The sequence below is a fragment of the Stegodyphus dumicola genome, chromosome X1, assembly GCF_044657685.1.
Source record: "Stegodyphus dumicola isolate Sdum_Otavi_A_Nest chromosome X1, ASM4465768v1".
Taxonomy (NCBI): domain Eukaryota; kingdom Metazoa; phylum Arthropoda; class Arachnida; order Araneae; family Eresidae; genus Stegodyphus; species Stegodyphus dumicola.
This window is the reverse complement of record NC_140780.1, coordinates 122,946,594-122,968,285: the sequence shown is the minus strand read 5'-3', so window position 1 is coordinate 122,968,285 and position 21,692 is coordinate 122,946,594. Positions and strand designations below refer to the sequence as shown.

The window sequence follows — 21,692 nt, the reverse complement described above, 5'->3', positions numbered from 1 at the left end:
TTTTTAAGTTCAAATTTGTTTTATTATCTCTTTCATATTTTGTAAAACTTTGACGAATTTTTGATTAGGAAACTCAACAGTTTCAAAGCAAGCAGTGATAATACTAATGAATAAAATATTTTTATCTCCAGCGTGCGAGACTGTTTATCGGAAATTCTAAAGATATGCTGTTTTTAAATATTTTATGATATTGCTGTTGAATTGGAATTTATGTGCTTTAATTGCAAAGAACTTGGTATTTAATAAATAAAGATAACACACAAAGCGTGAAAAAAAGTCCCTTTGGGTGTAATATAAAATCTGAAAGTTTCTGGATTTTATTTTAATGTTTTTAATTTGATAAATCCTTTTTAAAATCTAAATGAGTGTTGGTACAGAAGGGCTATTAGTTTTGAAACCACATTTTGCATCGAATCACTTTTCAAACTGTTGCCACCAAATATTATAGCCCTGTATTTATTTAAAGAAACTAAATAATGATAATCTACATGAACGTATGTATGTTTTTCGCATTGCGGAAAACAACGTTACCTAGAGTCATCACATTTTGAATCACATAGTCCTCCACCCGAACAAGGACACTTAGAAGGCCGAATTTAGAATCTGGAATATGTTTTTATTGTCTATTTCATATTCTGTAAAACTTTACTGGATTTTTGATTAAAAATCTCAACAGTTTCAAAGTGAGCAATGGCAACACTGTAAGGAATAAAACACTTTTGTCTACAGCCTGCGAGTCTGTGTATCGGAAATTGTAATGATATGCTGTTTCTAAATATTTTTAGCCCAAAGTGGCGTTAACCCAAATGCTCTTGAAACATGCATGTGTCTGTAAATGAAAAAAAAAAAAAAATGCCTGTTTGCACCTAATATAAAATCTGTTTTCATTTTTTATTTATTGTTTTGGGTACTGAATCCAGTTTTACATAACTTTTCAACCAAATATTTTGCACTATTTTCTTATTTTTTATAAAACATTTTAGAAAAGTATTTAAAATAAATGGATCTTATATCAACAAGTTAAAGAAAGTGCGTAACTCTCATAAGAAAAACTGAAGCAAGGAGGATAAAAAGTTTCGCAGGGCGTATTTTTAAACTAATCTAATTAGCTTATTATAAGAAAAGGACTGTTATTATTTTTTTCGATGATAATAATAGAAAAATAATGGGAATAAAGATGCCTGCAGATTTCTTTATGTAGAGTAATATATTTTTATTAAAATTAATTTCATAATCGTTAAATTTAATAAAAAAAAATTATATTTGCATGAGGTTTGCATATTTCATAAAAAGCATGTGCATATTTGTATCCTATAAAATAATTTGTTAAAATTCTACAGGGTATTTGAATGGGCTCCAGACTTGCTTGTTTGGGGGCTTGCTTGTTATTTCATAAAATAACAAGGAAATATTTATATCACATACAACAATGCCTTTAATACGTCAATTCACCAAGTGCACATGATATATATATATATTCTCTTTTTCGAGCTTTTATAAAAGGAGAGTCATACAAACCATTTAGTAGGAATGAAACTTTTTTACAGCTCTCAGCTGATATTATGATGATGCATTATAATGTTGTGCTGCCGTTATTTACTTTCTTATACAACTGAATGAATTTTAAAATATTTATTTATCTTCTTGAATTTATTTCATAGCTCTAGAATTATTTTCGATTATATTTTGGCAAAATAAATAGTTTGTTTTGAGAAGGGAAAATTATATCTCAAATGATTTTATCATTTCTATTTTAGAATAATGCCTAGTTATCCGGGAACATCTTAAGAGTACAAGCGGTTATGATTTTAATGTAAGAAATTAACTGAAAAAATTTAGGCTTTCAGTTATGGACTATTTCGTCTACAAATGCATGAGAGACTTGTGAAATTTAAGTGTCTGCAAAGCGATTGTGCAAAAAATGTGCCATTGAATGTATTGTTCCTTACCTTGCTAAAGAAAGTTTAGAGAAATAAGATGGTTCCTAGCACTTATAAAAGATGCTGAAACAATCGAAAACTGCGTTTAAAAACTTAAAAATGCAACTTCTGTGTAGTCAGTGCTTGAAAGTAATATTTGAAATCTCTCCTGCAAAATTTTGATTAAAAATACATATCAGTTAATTTGCATCAGACGAGTATCGATTTCTTATTCTAATAGCACACTGGAAAACATATTATTTATTGACATATTTCTTTCTTTTCCAGAATGAAAAGAAATTTGCTTCATACATTTGTAATAAAATGAGTCAAAAAACTGTCGTTGTGCTGAAGCCTATTTTATTTTTACTTATTTATTTATTTATTTGAAATTGGAACACCATGGTTCTGCCCAGAACGGTGAAAAAATTGTTTAGTCGTGCAATTTTTTTTAATCTTTTTGAAGCATGTGTACATTACAATTATCAGGAATCTACTACCAAAATGCACTTAAATTAACGATACTTGCACATTGATTTAGTGAATACTGTATCTTTTTGTTATTCGATAATATCAAGAATACATTTTTAGAACTGGGAAAGAAAATTATATTTCGAATTGAAAGAAAGTATGAATTTCATAAATTTTTTGCATTTTACAAAATATTTAAGAATTAATAAAGCAATACTGAAAAAAAATATGAAAAGATATTAAAACACAAAGTAAATGGTAACAAATGGCCCAGATATAAAATAATTTTGCTTTTTTATAATACTTATTTCATCAATTCTTTTTTATTTGTCCCCAAATTGATTTCTTTCTCAATGTCTTTTTGCTCCGAAAGTGAATACGAAATCATACGATTGGTATCATTGACAGTGACAAGAATAATATTACTACATTTGTATTAATTAGGGAAATATGAGCCAGTTCCACTTAAAAAGTTCTCAGTTGAAGCTTTACTGCTCTTAGGCACGGAGCCAAGAGTATTAATTACGAGATTAACATCACTGGAAACGTAAATCACAACAGTAAGCATTCATTGTTATTGATGCCTATTAAAACATATAATATTATGATAATTATCTCAAAAAGTGATACGCCCACCAACGGCCAAGCAGTAAAATTGCTGAACATGAGTAGTTCGGTTCGAATCCCAGCGAACGGGCTGGCTGCATGGACATTTTCGTGATTTTTCCATTGTGTAACATGTATAGAAGACATTTTCTCTTAGACAGTTCTCCATGAAGGCCTCCCTCCTTTGGCAGATAGCCTTCGAGCGCTTTTCAAATAAACCAAACCAAAGAGAAATATTTCAAACAAAGCATAGATATTAAATTTTAAATAATCCTATTTTGTTCTTAGGCTGTGAAATTATTTGAGTGGACGTGAAGGAAAGATGCCATAAAAACTGCACATAAATTGTTAATAAGATGTGAAAACTGATTTCAAGAAATACATGCATATAATTGGCCTTTTTAGTAAAAGAATCATAAGTATTAACTAATGAATTTAAAAATAAAGGGTAATAAGTACCTAATTTAACATAGTTCATCAGTCCTCAGTCATGAATAACGTCCACTAGCGGGCGAGCAGTAACGTCACTGATCACTAGTAGTTTGATCTGGAATTAAGTTTTCCCACTTGTAACGTGAATACGAGCCAGTTTTCTTTAAAAAGTATTCCAAGAAGGCATCCCTTCCCATACAGAGACAGCCCTCCTTTGTTTTAATTAACAGTAGCCGTAAATAACAAATTGTTTTCCCATCCCCCAAAGTCCTCCATGAAAGTTAAAGTTGTCTATCTTTACCTGAGCATCTAATTGTGTCATTTCAAATCTTGATATAGGCAAATAATCGGAAATTCTTATCTTTTTCGAAATTTTTTGCATCACCCAGATCACCATCATATTTTTTCCACCTTTGTATAATGCTTGCGAGGATTTTATAAAAAGCTATTTACATGTCTTTTCTACTAACAACTATTTTTCATAATTATTTACTCTTACCTGCTGAGAATTTTATGTCCCAACCGTTTCGAAATTTGAAAATAAACACATCTTCATAACAGTAAAATATTCATAGTCAAATATCGTCCGGACCCTTTTATTCGATAACATTTTCAGTAAAACGGAAGTAATTTTCTTAGGGTAAAAAATGCATCATACAATTTCATGTACTTTCACTACCTTATTTTATAAACGCCAAAAGCAATCTAATCAAATACGATATTATTTGCGAATGATTTTCACATCATGCCAAGGAAGTTTCTCAGTAGTTCGTTTTAAACGAGAAATGAGAAGAGTAAAACCAATTTTTCTTTAAGGAAATGCACCTTGTCCTCATATTTCAATAATAAAATGTTCATACTTCACATTCACACAACTAAATGAATTTCAATACAAACACATAAATGACACATTAGTTTGAAACGGGATTACAAGATTTGAACTCTTTCAAAAATCTCATTTTTATTTCAGAACAATTATTCAAATTATATATTGAAGTAACTCTTTTTGTGAACTGTTATAATAATTTTTAAAAATACAGTATTTTTAATCAATACACACAGCTAAAACAAAAATTATATCAAATTTCTCTGCTTCTACAGTCATAAATACCTGTTTAAGTATTTATTCTATGCTAAAAGAAATTATTTGTAAATTAGGTGATGCCGAATTCTTTAAAAATTATTCATGGATTCCGTGCAAATTACATTTACTTTTGCAGAAGAAATTTTGCTTCGCAAATTTTTCACATACATAAAGGTTTGCGTTGAAGGCTTTCCAGTATTTTCCAGTTTCAGCACGAAAATCGCCCTCAGGTCGGCAGATGGTACGGCTGGATTTTATGTTTTTATCTATGACCCTCCCATTGTCCATCTGTCTTTGTCTAACGATCGCTGTTTCCCCACTACCAATTAAGCGCGACAGGAGGTCGGAGGGAACGACAGTACAGAATATTCCGTCATCAATGATTTCAAGACGGAAAATGTAAGGCAGAAAAAATCGTTTGAAACGCTTTCAGATTCATCAAAAGCTAGCAAAGTAATCCGTGTGAGGCAATTTGGAAAGCCATCTTTCAATACGGAAAAATCTGTTTGTAACACTGAAAGGGTTAAGCTACTACAATATATGGGTACCCAATACCTTAAGAAACCAGAATATGCTTAATTGAGCTTGGCATGTGATTCTTTGATGAAAAAATAAATGAAGAAACCCCCCCCCGTTTTTTTGGGGGGGGGGAATGGCTCATTATTGGAGATGAAAATGGGATACTATACAATGTTACTACAAAAAGATCTTGCTGTAATCTGAAAGAACCTCTTTTAGAAACATTGAAAGGGTCTACATCCCAAAAAAGCAATGCTTTGCATATGGTAAGACTACAGAGGAATTTTACTGTATGAAATGTTGTCACCAAATCAGATAATAAATTCAGAAAAATACTGTTCCCAAATGGCAGGTTTAAAAGCAAAAATCTGTGCAAATCACCTAAAACTGACCAGTCTTCAAGGTGATGTCTTCCATCATGACAATGCCCAGCACATTTTGATGAATGTTAAAAAAAAACTTTTTGAGTATGGGTGGGATGTTTCGTGTTGACCCCTTTATTCCCTAGACCTTGCTTTCTTGGATTTTTATCTCCTCAGGTCACATCAAAATTCCCTGATAGGTCTGTTGTTCACTTCTTTGGTGACTGTTGAACTGCATGTCATTAATGGCTTCGCTGAAAGAGGAATTTTCAGACTACCTGAGAAATGGCAAAAAAAAAACGTTGTAGACTAAATTAGTGCTTTTGTGATTCTGGGAAAGTTTCTTATGTTTTTGTACTACTTCATTTATATTTATCATAAAAAAGGGGGGGAAAACGACACAACTTTTCAGATAACTCTAATAAACATAAAAAATTATTCAGTTGTTCATACTTAATTTGATACCTAGTTCATTATGTTGGTAGGGAAATTGTTGCATATGGTTGTGAAAAATCAAGGAAATAAAGAAATGAATTTTAGTGGTAATTTTTAGAACTTTTTAAAAATGATTAAGAAAATGCAAACAAAATTTTGTAAAAAATCTATATTAGCAAAACTTTTAAAGTAATTTATATTATCTGTTCACATTGTTGAATGCTTATTGTCTTCTTTCAATGTAGGGAAACTGTAGAATTTTGCCAGAGAGCTGAAAAAGCTGGTGCTTCATGGATCAGTGTTCATGGAAGAACTAAAACTCAAAGAAATGAAGCTGTAGATTTAGATGGCATTAGAATAATTAAAGATAGTTTGAATATTCCTGTTGTTGGTAATGGAGACATCTTTAATCTAAGAGATGCTGTTAATTTTCAAGAAAAGACTGGGGTAAATGGTAAGGAAAAATATGTTTTTAATTAGCACCCAATGCACTGTAAAATATTTGTGCTCACATGCTAGACAGTTTGTTTCAATGATTGAAAATTTACAAGTAAGTAAAAAATGTGGCTTCTAACTACTGTACTGCATTTTCTGAAATATTTTAAAAGTATACTTCACAACAAGCTAACTTGACAACACTCACAAGCTAGAACAACTCTTTCACTCTGTTCTTCAAATTGTCCATATGTGAAAAACTGCCCTTGATGTCTCATTCCTTCAGTTTGCTGCACATTTGGTGATTTCTTTCCAAACCCAACTTAATTAACAATACTTTTATGCAATGGAGGTGTGGTTGGACCTGATAGTTAATTGTAGGGCAAATTACCTGCATGTTTTTCCTTATTATGTTTGCTTATTTTATGTTGAATTTTTCAGTATTATCTAAATATATATGAATTTGATAATGGTTAAAAACTGAATCGTCATGTAAATTTCAAATGGAAAAAGCTGACAATATTGTTGCGTGCGTACGGGTTCGTTATGAAATGAATGCACAAGTCCGATGAAAAATGAACAAAAAAAATTTATTATTATCACAACAAAAATGCTTAAATTTTCTCAAATTATCATGCAGTATTACAATATCTCACAGTAGTTATCTTTTAACTACTCAAATGTCCAATAGAACGCAATTAAAAACAGCTAAAGAACGCTAATCCGCGAATTCGCTACAATCAACAAGAGCAGTTTTCTAAACAACAACAAACTAAGCAACTACTACAAACTGAGATGTTTTCCTCCTTTTATAAGATTTTAAAATCACGCGCTAGAATTTTCCAGTACTTTCTCGAAATCAAAAAGAGATATTTATTTATTTAATGCACGCGCTCTTGTAATTTCAATTTTACGGCTTAGCTTTCTTTTAATATTCGTCATGCGCTGCACTGCGCGAGAAATAAAATAATTTAATTTGTAATTGAACTAACATTAGCTTTTTAAATACCAAATTCGTAACACTGCCCCCTTCCCAAGGACTGCACGTCCCGGGCAGTACAATCCCTGCACAGGAAGCTAAACTTACAACTGTGGCATAAATGCATTAATAAGCATTACATTACAATAATAAACAACATGAACAATAAATGCAATACATAAAACAAATCAAATACACATTTAAAAACAAAATGGACCATGGTCTTATACTATTTACAATTATTTACATTATGTACTATGGCCATAGTAATGAGCTAACCTGTCGTAATGAACGACTTTAGGTTTAGAGTTCGAAGACTTACGAATCGGAACCACGACGTCATTCAGCCTGTTTAGGACTGTGTACGGCCCATCCCAAGGTGACTGTAATTTCGGACAAAGTCCTTTCCGTCAAGTCGGATTCCACAACCACACCTTGTCTCCTTCGTGGAATTGATGTTCAGTAGCTCTTGTGTCGTATCGGGTCTTCATCTTCTCCGTCGCCAAGTTGATTCGCTCTCGTGCAAAATTGTGCATCACTTCAAACCGGGCCTGGAGATCTTGAATATATTCCTCAGACGATGAAGGAGCATCCGGAGGGCGGCCAAACAATAGATCACAAGGCAGACGAAGGTCACGACCGAAGAGCATCTGTGATGGAGAATAGCCGGTAGTCTCGTGGACAGCACTGCGATAAGCCAGTAAAAAGAGTGGTAATTTCTTGTCCCAGTCCTGTTGGTTTCTGGAAACCACTAATGAGAGGTTATTAAGGATGGTTCGATTGAACCTCTCTACCATGCCGTCCGACTGGGGATGCAATGGCGTCGTTTGAGTTTTGTCAATGCCAAGTAGTTTGCATAGTTCTTTGATTACTGCCGAGGCAAAATTCCTTCCCTGATCGGAATGTAACTGAAGAGGCACTCCGAACCTGGAAATCCAGTGCTGTATCATTACCTCAGATACTGTTACTGCCTCTTGATCAGGAATAGGATAAGCATCAGGCCACTTGGTAAAGTAATCAATGACAACGAGTATGTATTTGTTGCCATCAGCAGTTCGTGGCAGAGGTCCCAAGATGTCAAAGGCGATACGTTCAAAAGGCGCACCTATGTTGTAACGTTGCAGACTGCCTCGGCTGCGTTTCCTCGGTCCTTTCCGACCTGCACAGGCATCGCAAGATCGGCACCACTTTTGCACGTCATTCTTTGCATTATTCCAGTAAAAGCGCTCACGAACTCTCTGTAAGGTCTTCATAATTCCAAAGTGACCTCCTGTAGGGCTGTTATGTAGTTCTTTGAGGACATCAGGAATCCGGGATCTTGGAAGTATCAGTTGCCATCGGAACGTCTTCCCATCATCCGACTTGAATTTCCGGTATAAGACGCCGTTTCGAATGTGAAGTGAATCCCAGAGTGCCCAGTATTGTTTTGTTGTAGGACTACAGATAGAAATGTCCTGCCATGTAGGTTTTCTGTTTGATGACTCTATTAAATCAAGTATGGGTTTAATGTCGCGGTCTTCCAGCTGGTCTTTCCTGACTTCATCATCACTCCACGGGTCTCGATCAGCCGATGTTGATGTTGTAATTTGTCTTGCGACCGGAGTCAGCAGCTCGTATTTCGCTTCCACCCTGGAACAATATCGGCAGCTTTCTTGGCAAGGTCTTCTAGACAGGGCGTCGGCGTTTCCGTGTGATGATCCCTTACGATGACGGATAGTGATGTCATATTCTTGGAGTCTCTGTATCCACCTGGCTATTTGACCCTCAGGATTTTTGAAATTTAAAAGCCAGGCCAATGAGGCATGGTCCGTGCGGAGGAGGAATTTTCTCCCGTATAGATAATGATGGAAATGTTCTACAGCTTTGACTATGGCGAGCAACTCTTTCCTTGTGACACAGTAATTCCTCTCCGGTTTAGACAGGCACTTGCTCCAGTAAGCTACTACACGTTCTTGGCCGTCTATTTCTTGGGACAAAACAGCACCGACACTTTCATTGCTCGCGTCGGTGTCGAGAATAAATGGTCTGTCGAGCTGAGGATACGTCAGGATTGGAGCAGATGTTAAAGCTTCCTTTAAGTTGTTAAATGCATGCTCGCATTCCTTTGTCCACAAGAATCTTTGCTTGCTCTCTGTCAGCTTGTGAAGTGGTCTTGCGATGGAAGAAAAGTTCTTCACGAATCTCCTATAGTAGGTGCAAAGCCCTAGGAAGCTTCTCAGCTGATGGACATTTTCGGGACGCGTCCAGGATTTAACCGCTGATACCTTTTCAGGATCCGTGTGCACACCTTCTGCAGAGATGACATGTCCCAGGTAAGTCACTTCCTTTCGAAACAATTTGCATTTAGCGGGAGTCAGCTTCAGATTGGCCTCTTTCAGTTTCTGAAGCACCTTTCTAAGATTTTCTAGATGCTCTTCAAAACTCTTTCCGACGATGATGATATCGTCCAGGTATATCAGACAGGCTTCGTAGGAAAGGCCTTTCAAAACAGTCTCCATAAGACGTTCGAATGTTGCCGGCGCATTACACAGTCCAAACGGCATCACTTTGAACTGCCAAAGTCCTTGTCCCGTAGTAAATGCCGTCTTTTCTCGGTCTTCAGGATGGATTTCTACCTGCCAATACCCACTCTTTAAATCAAGTGTTGAGAACCACTTGCTTCCAGAAAGAGTGTCTAGAATGTCATCAATTCTAGGAAGAGGGTAACTGTCTTTCTTCGTAACCTCATTCAACCGGCGATAGTCAACGCAAAATCTTGTTGAGCCGTCTTTCTTTCTGACGAGAACGATGGGAGATGCCCATGGACTCGCTGAAGGCTCGATGACATCGCCTTCTTCCATATCTTTTAATGTTCGCACCTCTTCCTGTTTAGCAAACGGTAGACGTCTTGGATGTTGCTTGATTGGGGGATGATCGCCAGTATCTATTCTATGTTGTGTCAAACTAGTTCGACCCACGTCAGAAGACGAGCGGGAGAAAACAACTTGAAGATCTTTAATGACGCGATCGGCAGCATTTTTCTCTTTATCGTTTAATTGTGCATTCTGCAATAACTCCGATGTAATGCTCTCTGAGGACACGGATTCTGGGATGTTACTCTTTCTTTCAACGCTGGTTACTGGAGTACATGTTGCAACCACTTCACCTTTCTTAATAACTCTCGACTTTTCAGTTACATTGGCGACTCTCACCGGGATAACCGTTCTGGATAGGTCGACGAGTTTTGAGGCTACTAGTACTCCTTTTGGGATATTACAGTTATTGGGATATTCTATGATGCCGTAGCGGAAATTTCTATTTTCGGCTATGGATCCAGGAAGTAAAATTTCTGTTCTTGCCGGTATTGTGATATAGTCTTGTGCTATGATTTTATGGACAGATTTAACTTCTTCATCATTAATGAGAAATAACGCTATGTCCTCAGATGTAGAGTGCAATTCGTTATTTTTAAAATCCAAGTAAAAATTGTATTTCCTTAGAAAGTCCAATCCGAGTATGCAAGAATCAGTGATCTCTGCTACATATGCCGTGTGATGGTAAGCGGCACTTCCAAACGTGATGTTAACATTTACTTTTCCGTCGATGTCGATCTTCTCACCGGACACAGTCTGGAGGGTAACGCAGGGCGGCGTCCAGATAAATTTGTTTCCTAGTTGTTGAGCCAAATCTTTTCGGATGATGGTGACGTTGGCTCCTGTATCTATAGTCATATTGCACGGAACTCCATTAATATGTCCTATTATGAAAAGTCCATTACTGCCGCCTCTCACTGCAGAAATCTGAAGCGCTTTAAACGGGGGCTTTTCATTATCTGGCAACCTCCGCCCCGCGAGATGGCCACTAATTAGTTTCCCTGCTGCTTGTTAGAAGCGGTCTTAACATCAGTACCCTGGGGTGTTTTGCAGTTTCGTCGTATGTGTCCTTCAGCACCGCAGTTCCAGCACTTAACGGTCGGTTTCTTCTCACCAATATTCCGTCTCAAGGCGTTCAGTTGTCTAGTTAAATCGTCAAGTCGAGCGGTGACTTGATCCTCTGGCTCCTGGACTTGAGCAGCTCTGACTGGGTGGCGGTCTCGACGAGTGGCTTGCTGGGCTGCCTCAAATTTCATGGCGTACACTAGAGCACTTTTTAAATCTTTTACATCCGCCATTCGTAGAGCTTTCTGTATTTCAGTATCTCGGATGCCGTCGATAAAGTATTGCAAGGACAGGATTTCCCTTGTTTCTGTCGGGCATTCCGAAAAGGCGAGAGGGGACAGCCTTTCAACATCCGCGGCGAGCTCCTGAAGTGTTTCGGTAGGCTTCTGTTGACGAGATTTTAATTGGACCCTGCTGTAGTCTTTTAAACACTTCTCCCCAAAGCGCAACTCCAAGGCGCCGGACAGAGCTTCGAAATTTAACCTTTTGTTTTCGGGAAGAGTCTGAAGGATATCCGCTGCGTCGGCTCTTAGAGAAGCGGCGAGATGACAGGCCTTAGCTTGGGAATCCCATCCATTCGCATCCGCCACGATAGAAAATTGTGTCTTATACACCTGCCAGGAGGTCTTCCCATCATACGTGGATAGCTTCAGAGGTGGACGAGCAGGCATTGGTAAGAATTTAAAATCATCACTCCTGCTCCCTGCCGACGTTACGAATTTCTTTAAAGTATCCATTTCTTTGGCAACTGCAGAAACTCTCTCATCAATTTGTTGTTCGATTTGGTGTTGGACTGCACAAACTCTTCCTTCAATTCGTTCCTCCACAGCAGAAACTCTCCCTTCTATATGTTCTTTTACAGAAGAAACTCTTTCTTCTATTTCTTCTTTCACCGAAGAAACTCTTTCTTCAATATGATCTTTTACGGAAGAAACGTTTTCTTCAATATGTCCAACTTTATTTTCAACTGCGTCAATTCTGCCTTCCATAGCTTCAAATTTATTTTCTATTATGCAAGTAATTTCTCTTTTCATTTCTTCTTGACCAGCTTGAACGGCTTTCATTTCGTCCTTAACGGATTCCTGGCCCAATTTCATTTCTTCCCTAACGGATTCCTGGCCCAATTTCATTTCTTCCTTAACGGATTCCTGGCCCAATTTCATTTCTTCCTTAACGGATTCCTGGCCCAATTTCATTTCCTCTTTAATTTCTTCTTTAAATGAGGCAAAGGCTGATATTAACTGCCTTAATTGCTCTTGTTATTGGCATTCAAACCCCACTCCTGACACCAAAAATTGTTGCGTGCGTACGGGTTCGTTATGAAATGAATGCACAAGTCCGATGAAAAATGAACAAAAAAAATTTATTATTATCACAACAAAAATGCTTAAATTTTCTCAAATTATCATGCAGTATTACAATATCTCACAGTAGTTATCTTTTAACTACTCAAATGTCCAATAGAACGCAATTAAAAACAGCTAAAGAACGCTAATCCGCGAATTCGCTACAATCAACAAGAGCAGTTTTCTAAACAACAACAAACTAAGCAACTACTACAAACTGAGATGTTTTCCTCCTTTTATAAGATTTTAAAATCACGCGCTAGAATTTTCCAGTACTTTCTCGAAATCAAAAAGAGATATTTATTTATTTAATGCACGCGCTCTTGTAATTTCAATTTTACGGCTTAGCTTTCTTTTAATATTCGTCATGCGCTGCACTGCGCGAGAAATAAAATCATTTAATTTGTAATTGAACTAACATTAGCTTTTTAAATACCAAATTCGTAACAATATATTCTTTGAAATTCAGTTTAGATTTTTTTCCCCAAAAAAAATTTATACTTACCTAAAAATAAAACTCAAAAGTTTAATGAATTTAGAAGAAAGTTATTTTCATCTAATTTGTTAGAGTTTAAAGTTTGTTGTTTCAAAAGCAGTGAACTAGAGCAAAATTTAAAATTTTCCTTTTCTGTAGATATTAAATAGAATTTATTTGATATTGTTTAAAATATTCATATTGCATAATTCTTAAGACATTATAAATATTATATCCTGCATTAGTTGTTTCCTAAGATTCATATTCTTCCGATCACCCCCCAGGCAATCACTGTTCTGCAGCAAGTTCTGTCTTGTTCATTTCTGTTTAAAATTTTAAAAAAAGGATTACATAAAATAAATAAAAGTACAGTTAAATACCGAAAATCCGCCAACCTGAAATCTGCGTTGCCTCTCAGAATATAAACATTCAGTTTATAGGTTCCGGAAACTGCAACATTGAGTGCGAAATATCGAAGAAAAAAATACTTACCGAATAATAATGAGTCAAAACGGAAATACCAAATTATTGACATAAAAAAGTTTTAAAAAATAAGATAAAATAAATAAGATAAGTTTTTTTTTCCTCTTATCTGCATCGAGGTAAAAAAGCAGACGATTCACTCAACTCTTTGTTCAAGTTCACGATTCATGTGGTTGTATTTTCTGAGCTTTGTTATTTCATTTCATGAAATTGTTTAGTGGTGCCTTTTTTTAATCCGGATATTTTGTGGATAAATTAAGAATATTTTTAATTTCAGCCCTTTTTAATACAATGACAGATAAGAAATGCACTTGTGATTTTACTGCTTGCAACGTTGAAAAACATAAACACGTTGCATTGATGGTAATGCAAAAAGTGCAAATTCTGCAAAAGATGGAAGCAGGTGCTACTCCTTGATTTATAGCAGAATGGTATGGAATTGCGACATGATTGTGCATGATATACGAAAAATAAAGAAAAGATGTTGAAATTTTACAGCAACAGTGATTCTAACACCAGAATCCAAAACCGGAAATCTTTGCATGAGGCGAAATCGGCAAACCTTGATGCTGTGTACATATAATAGAATGAATAATATAATCAATTTATATATGTAATAATAATTAATTGCATATAATAAATTATTGCAATAATGTATATAGTAATTTAATTAAATGTATCTAATACGTCTTATTCATTTTGCACTTTTAGTCTGAATATTATGCTTTATCTTTTCTGTCCTAAAATCCACACCTCTGGTCCCAAGCTTTGTGGATTTCTGGAATTTTACTGTATTCCAAACTGAGAACTTAGGAAGTCCAATGATTAAAGGAATTTATCTTAAAAACTTCAAAATATTATAAAAAGTATTTAAAACATTAAAATCGTAAAATTCACAGAAATTATTAAACACTAATCTTATACCAGTTCAATAATTCAAATAATATACTAGTATTAGAAATGTCTTTTTAGTTACAACAAAGCAGTAATGTTTGTTCATAAGCATTATTTGTATATATTAAGTTAAATGCATTTCAACTTTTATCAGTCAGATACATTAGCAACAAATAAATAAAGATTTTAGTTTTTAAGAATTATTGCTTTTAAATCATAAATGTTATGTGCACTTATTTTAATAAATAGTTAAAATAAACATTATTAATTAAACAGTAAAAATTTAAATGATTAAGAAGTGTGTTTATTGCCTTTAAGCCATACAGTTTATTAATTAATAGCTTGTTGATTGTATTTGAAATATAAATCGAAGTTCTTGTGCTTTGTGAAAGGAATAACCCTAATATACAGTGATGTGTTAAAGATGCATCTAGTGTTTAATGCAGGGAAATGCATTACTTTAATATCATTCAGTTTATTAATAACAAACTGATTTAACACTCTGAAAAATCTATAAATTATATTTTGCCAGAGCAAGACTGGATAAATTATTGGAAAACAGTATAGTTCCTTCAAGATGTAATAATAACAAGGATAACATATGGACAACTTGCTATTTTGATCACTTAATTCAATTCTATAAATCAGAAACCTGAGCGCCTACGAGTGGCTGAATCGTAAATGTGCCAAACACTGGTAGTTCAATCTGAGTTCTCCACAAGACTGATTACTCTTTCCTTGTACTTTGCAGTAGTGATGCTTTGAAAATAACATTTCAGTTCATTACTTTATAAGGTATTTCTCTCACCTTAGTGTAGTGGTTGGTCTTCATGTTGGGTGCATATTCCAAAGGTTCGTGTCGATTCCCGGCGAGGGCATTGCTCATTTTCCATCTCTCCTGCTTCGAAATAACCTAATGTCTCTACAAATTTTTTCATCATTCTGAGGAATGCAAAGCATCTGCAAGCATAAAATCTATTAACTTGGGAGAATAAAACTAGAAAATTGAGAAGCCCCATTCAGTGATACCATGTGGTTGTAACTCTGCACTCAAAAGCACACTGCATCCATTCCTCTTCTTAGATGGGATCATCTAAGAAACTTTTGTCACTGATATGCTATACAAATATTGAGCATGTCAGTGACAAAGCCATGAAACACTGGTAGTATGCAATAAGTTTCAAGATTTTATCATGTGTCTTGATTTAATCAGCAAACCTGTCAATTTTTAGTGTATGTGAGTTTAGATCATTTCTTTCAAATTAATACAGCTCTAGAAACATTGTTGATCTCTATGTTAGAAGAAAAGGAAGTGTCCGAAAAAATTTTTGATTAGTAATTCGTAAGAATAGACAATGACAAGGATTTCTTAATGAACCATAAATCCTGCAAATCCTATTCAATGTTAGTGATTTTCAGCACAGTAAAATTGATAAAGCTTTCATAAGTGTTTTATACAGACCTAAGTTATGTTTAATGGGTAATTTTTTGTATTTAATTTTGCTTGAAATCTTATAAATGGAGCTTTACTAATTTTATCCACATGGTAATATGCACTCTGATTTCTAATTTATTTTCATCATTTTTTAAAAGTACTTTAATAAATGAAAGCTTTTCTTTGAGATATAATCAGTATAAAATTACAAAATGGAATGAAAAAATTACAAAGATGTTTAATAACATTTACATTAAAAAGTTAGAATTACATTTAAAAATTTACAAAAGGGGAATGAAATTAGCTAAAGAACATAGAATTTAAAATAATGCATTAAATATTAAATCATTGTATTTTACATTGAAATCATATTATAGACAGTCTGATGAGCTTATTTTAAAAAGCTATAAAGCTATTTTTAACTTAGATTTTTAAGTTTTAAATTATTTGAAATTATGTTCTATTCAGTGTAAAAACTTCTCTGTGTTTCATATATCAGAGTTGCAGGGGCATATCCAGAGTTTTCATAAAGGACATGCTTCTGGACACCAAATTTTAAAGACGTGTATTTATGAATGGAATTTAGATTTGAATGTATTTGAAAGTTGGCTATGGTATTTGCATATTAATCTGTCATTAAATATTGCACAGCATATGAAATAATGAAATAAACGTAATAAAAATTCACTTATCTTGTTACAAATACTGATGGTATTTACACGTGGTTTAAATTTATGTTCATTTTCAGGCTCAAGAGGAAAATAGAGAACATTAAATTTAAATAATTCATAGGACTAGTATTATATACATTTAATAAAATTTCAAATAAAGAATTAGAAGATGGAAATTTCTCTGCATTCAAGAAAGTTCACAAATTAACTTATTATTAGAATCAAGCTTTTTGCTTATTTTTTGAACATAATGAAATTTCACAACAGATGTGATTTTTTTTTTTTTTTTTTTTTTTTTTTTTTTTGTATTTAAAGAAAAAGAAATCCTTGTGCACTACAAAGTATCATACGAGGCTTACAGATTGTAAGTAAAAAAAAAAGCAAAATCGCAAGTAATAACATCAACTTTCAATAATACAATGAAATCAAATACAAATATGTATATAGTTTTTCTGCATACAATTTTTGATTTTCTTGTACAAGTTTTCTGTTGTATGTATAACGGATAGCTTTTCTTTCGCATACATATTTTGATTTCACTTTAATTTAGATGATTTAATGTTGTTTTACATGTAATATCAGGAATTAGGAAGTTTAAATGTTCTTTACGGCTCTAGCTGGTTTTTAACCTCTCTTTTTGTTGTAAATCTATTTTAAAATTTGCAGCTCAATGTGTGCAGTTTTTGACCAACTAGGTCTCACGTTTTTATGATTTACTACTTTCTACTTATATATATATATTGGGAAGAATTTTATTGTAACAGTTCCCTTCCCTTATCAAAAGATATATATTCACAATTCCATTGTTCAATCATTTTATCAGTTCTCTCATTTCCATAGTTACCCAATTGACCACGGACAAATGTAAAAAACACTGGCATACCCTTCTTCTGCAGACCTTTGAGAGATTGTTGTATATTGACAATAATATCATTACATGATGAGGTATTTTTAAGGAAGTCCAGGGAAGAGAGTAAATCCATGCAGGTTAAATAGCTGGAAACACATCCATCCTAGCTAAGTATCCACTTAATTTCAAAATTAATACAGAGAAACTCAAATGAAAACAGTACATTCATTTCTAATACAAAATTGGTGATACTAAATTTCAACATCATCCTCAAAAATGACATAAGCAAAACCAACTTTGTCATCAATTCTACTACTATTCATATAGCACACAATTGAGAATGAATTTTCACCAGTGTCCATACTTATCCAGAATCTGTACCTGGTTGTCTTACAGAAGAATGAGGAAGAACAGAAAAGGGCAATGAATGATCAAAAGGAAAATTGGAGCAATTTCAAGACTCTTCTTGTAATCTATATAGGTCAGAATAAACAAATCCAACGGTGTAAATCCTACAAAACATCATTGTAACTAATAGTTCAGTAACTCCTTATAACTTGCAGTAAGATTTGTCTTTGAACTCGAAGCAGATGATTAGAGTTAATTTTATTTTTTAGAGACAATCCCCAAGCTCTACATCCATATGAAATAAAGGGAACAATACCTTGTATATAAATAATTGTGCTAACATTCATTTTAACTCCAAAACTATTACATGCAATTCAATTCAGCCCACACTGAAGTCTCTCACATTTATTAGAAATGTAGGAAATATGCTTTTTCCTGTTTTATTTGCTGTCCAACAAAACACCTAACTATTTAATTTCATTCACCATCTCTAGGGGATTATTTAAAAGCAATTGATATCCTTCATAAGTAGTATTTTTTCTATCAATGAACATGGTCTTGAATTTTGCATTGTTAAAGTTTAACTTAAAATTTATTGACCATTGATAAATGAAATATAAAACATCTTTGGTGAGATGAAAAGCTGTATGCATTTTCTCACCCAAGATGATTAATTTATTGATTTCAGTCAATTACAGGTATTGATTTCACATTTTTTATACATATTGTGTTTGGGAGGGGGGAGAAATTATTTCTTTTGTGTATTGGCCTTTTGTGAGCTGTGACTGTGCTTTTTGATTGAAGACTCAGGTGTTAGAAACACTTGTGTGCAGGCACCCGGGTAAAGAAACCCATCCTGTGTTGAATTTGTGCAAAAATGGCATATCTTTTTCTACCCTAACGTTAAACAGTTCGTAGTTGAGATAAATCTCGTGAAGCTGCAAGTTATGAGTCTTCAGACACGTCCTTTGAGCTAGTTCGAATGTTCGGTGGTGTAAATGTGAAATGCTGCGTGCTAACGTCTTAGTGGCGACAGCTAATCTGAGTTGAAGGTGTTTTCTCAGGCGGTCACCCTCCCAAGTAGTGACCGCCCCTTATGCTGCTTGACTTCGGTGGTCGGACGTACTTTGGTGCGAAGGGTGGAGCTACTGGCCGTCTTGACCAATGGTGGATCTGAAAAGGAAGTGCATCTACTTGCAAGACAGACATTGGCCGGGGGGAGGAGTTTAAAGTAAAACCAAAATATACATTATTATTAGGTGATGTGAATAATTTTTAAGTAAAGCAAAAGGATCATGGAATGTAATAATAGTTATTTCAAATGGGATAAGGATGATATAGATATTATGTTGGCTATGTTACAGCATAAATTAGTTAAAAAACCTTATGTGGCTGAGCATCCAAACAGATGGCAATTTGTATTTTCCTGAGTTTGGTTGTATTTCGAAGAACTCTTCCTAGATGGCGACACTTATGTCGTGTAATAAAAACAGAGTATAATTATTTATAGATAAGTCATATTTCAGTGCTTAAATTAGATTTGAAGATACATTATCAAGGGGAAAAGAAATATAATCGCAGTTTATGTGTTAAGATGTATTAGGACCGCTTTCGGTCTTTTTCTGTTGCCTCTATCCTGATAGTTGTAGTCGAGCTGTGGGATGGAGCTGTTATTTACTTTATGGATGTTTCTGAAGAATTTTCTTGCAATTTTCACAAAGCAGACGTTGATTTTGTCAATATTTAATTCCCGATGAATTGCATCGTTCCTGATGTACCAGTGACAATTTGCCATCTGCCTCAAAGTTATATTTTGTACTTGTTGGATTCTTTTCATTGTTGTGTCACATAAGAAACCCCAGACACTTTTTGATTGAAATGAACTAAGAAACTGCTATATCCTTTATATGGTATTCATATGATTTTTCTAATTGCAATTTATGAACTCATTCAGTTCAAGCAATAAGAAATGTCCTTGCTAAATTGTGCTTACATTTCCTACTTTTACTTAAATATATCAGTTTTATGCATTTTTTTATCTGTTTGCATAATCAACACACTGATAAAAGAAATGAAAAAATAAGTTAATAAGACATAATGCAGAGACTGAAAGGTAAGCTTTCTTTTCCTCTTCCTTCTTTCTTTCTTTTTTTTTTTTTTTTTTTTTTAAACAACTGGACACATGCCTCTCATGCATATTTCAAGAATAGCCAAATATTGTACAAGTTACATTACTAGGGATGGTCTGATATTATGCTTGCAAGAAACACACAACTAAATTTCTATCCTAAATTACTCCTAAATAACTAATCCTTACATGGAATTTAAATCCTCACCCTGCCATTCAGACTAATCGTCAGCTGCCACTAACTGCTGTACAGTCCAATGAGACAATAAAACAAAAACAAATATTTTTATTTTTGCTCCTTATCTATTTAAACACATCCTGACTAAATTAATAGCTCATAAAAAATTTTCGAGTGTTCGCATTTTGACAAGGAAGGTTTTCTTTCTCAGCTGCTGAAGTTTTACCATGTGTTTCGGTCTCCCTGTAGAAATTCAGTCATTCGTTCTAATACCAAGCATGTTTTAATACCAAGATAAGTTTTATTAACTGCTAAATAGAATGTGGCATTAATATTTTTTGTTCATAATATTCTCCATTAATATAGCAATTCAAGTGTACAATAGAGTTTGTCAGATTTGAAGCTCCTGTGCACTCTGGCTGGAATTGTGATTTCACTTCAAAAACTGAGAAGCACTGGAACCAGACATCAGCTGAGTTTAAGTCTTGATCTGAGCGAAATTTTTCATGTTTAAAATAAATACTTATAAGACAGTGAACTTTTTAAATTCATAACTAATGATCATAGCAAAAGAATACCTTTCTGTAACATTATAAACTATTAATTAACTAGTTTTCTTGCAATTTGTAGTTTGAATATGTGTGGCATTTTTACCTTTATACTTGCTGCACTTGTTAAATTTTATCATTTTTAAGTAATTTTTATATTTCAGAGCATGGTCAAAATATCGATTGAATTAAGTCCTTTGAAAGCCCCCCCCCCGTTTCATTGAATGCTTCACTTAAAATTACACATTTAATACATTATCTTGTGGAATTTTGAAACAATCTCAAAAATAAGAATAAACATCTATAAAATAAGTCAGCTTTAAGTAAACAACTTTAAACTTAAATGTAAACTTCAGAAACAGAAAACTTGCCTTTGCATAATAGTAATCTCTAAAATGCAATACAAATTGCTCCAAATTCTGTGCTAAACAACAAATACAGTCAAAAGTCGTTAATCCGGACTTGTCGGGTCTTCGGCAATTCCAGATTATCGATTTTTCCGGATTATGGATCATCAGTTTAAATCTGGTAGGATGGCATGCAGAAATTATAAAATTAAAAAGATGAAACCGTAATTTATGAAATAAAGAACAATTATGATCTAAAGGGTATCAAAATTAACAAAAAAAAAAAGCTTAATATTTATTTATTTACTTTATTAAACATTTCTTTCAATGTAAGTTGTTTAAGTTGCTTCATTTTTTATGTGATAATACATTCTCTTTAATTCTATAAACAGACATAATTTCTTCTTCAGTTACAAAGTTCCGCTGTTAAAGTCCTATAATTGCTGTGTCGAGAATACCGACTAATTTGTCAATCGAAATTTTTTCGTTTTCAATAGCCTCTGTATCACTTTCTTCTTTATCGGAAGCGAATTATAATGACGAGGAATTTGATTTAAATCATATCAAAGACGGAGTACATCGAGATGAAATACTGCATTTAGTAAGGAATTATAGGCGAAATAAAATAAAAACATCTGCCCTGAAGATAAGGATAGTGCTGACAGATTAACTTCCAATTAATTGCGCGCCGTGGCGTTTCGGCGTCCCCCCCTCCCCCGAGCTGCAGAGCAGCGTGAAATTGATAAACAGATTTCGGAATGGTTTGAGAAACGAAGGATGTGCCTTTATCCATTTTTTACAACAATTCCAATTTTTTTTAATAGACTTCT

General features: G+C 33.9%; 1 protein-coding gene across 6 annotated transcripts in view; it reads left to right on the top strand.

Annotated features, from left to right (window-relative positions):
* The window catches only part of Dus4 (Dihydrouridine synthase 4), a 92,228-nt gene that overhangs the window by 63,320 nt on the left and 7,216 nt on the right, over positions 1–21,692 (top strand). For 5 of the 6 annotated variants that reach the window (XM_035354605.2, XM_035354598.2, XM_035354580.2 and 2 more), the window contains one exon: positions 6,074–6,282. In XM_035354605.2, coding sequence (XP_035210496.1) covers positions 6,074–6,282 — 209 coding nt within the window. Of the gene's footprint in view, positions 1–6,073; positions 6,283–13,740; positions 14,121–21,692 lie in introns of those variants that run through there. The other variant, XM_085808302.1, reaches the window with a different exon arrangement.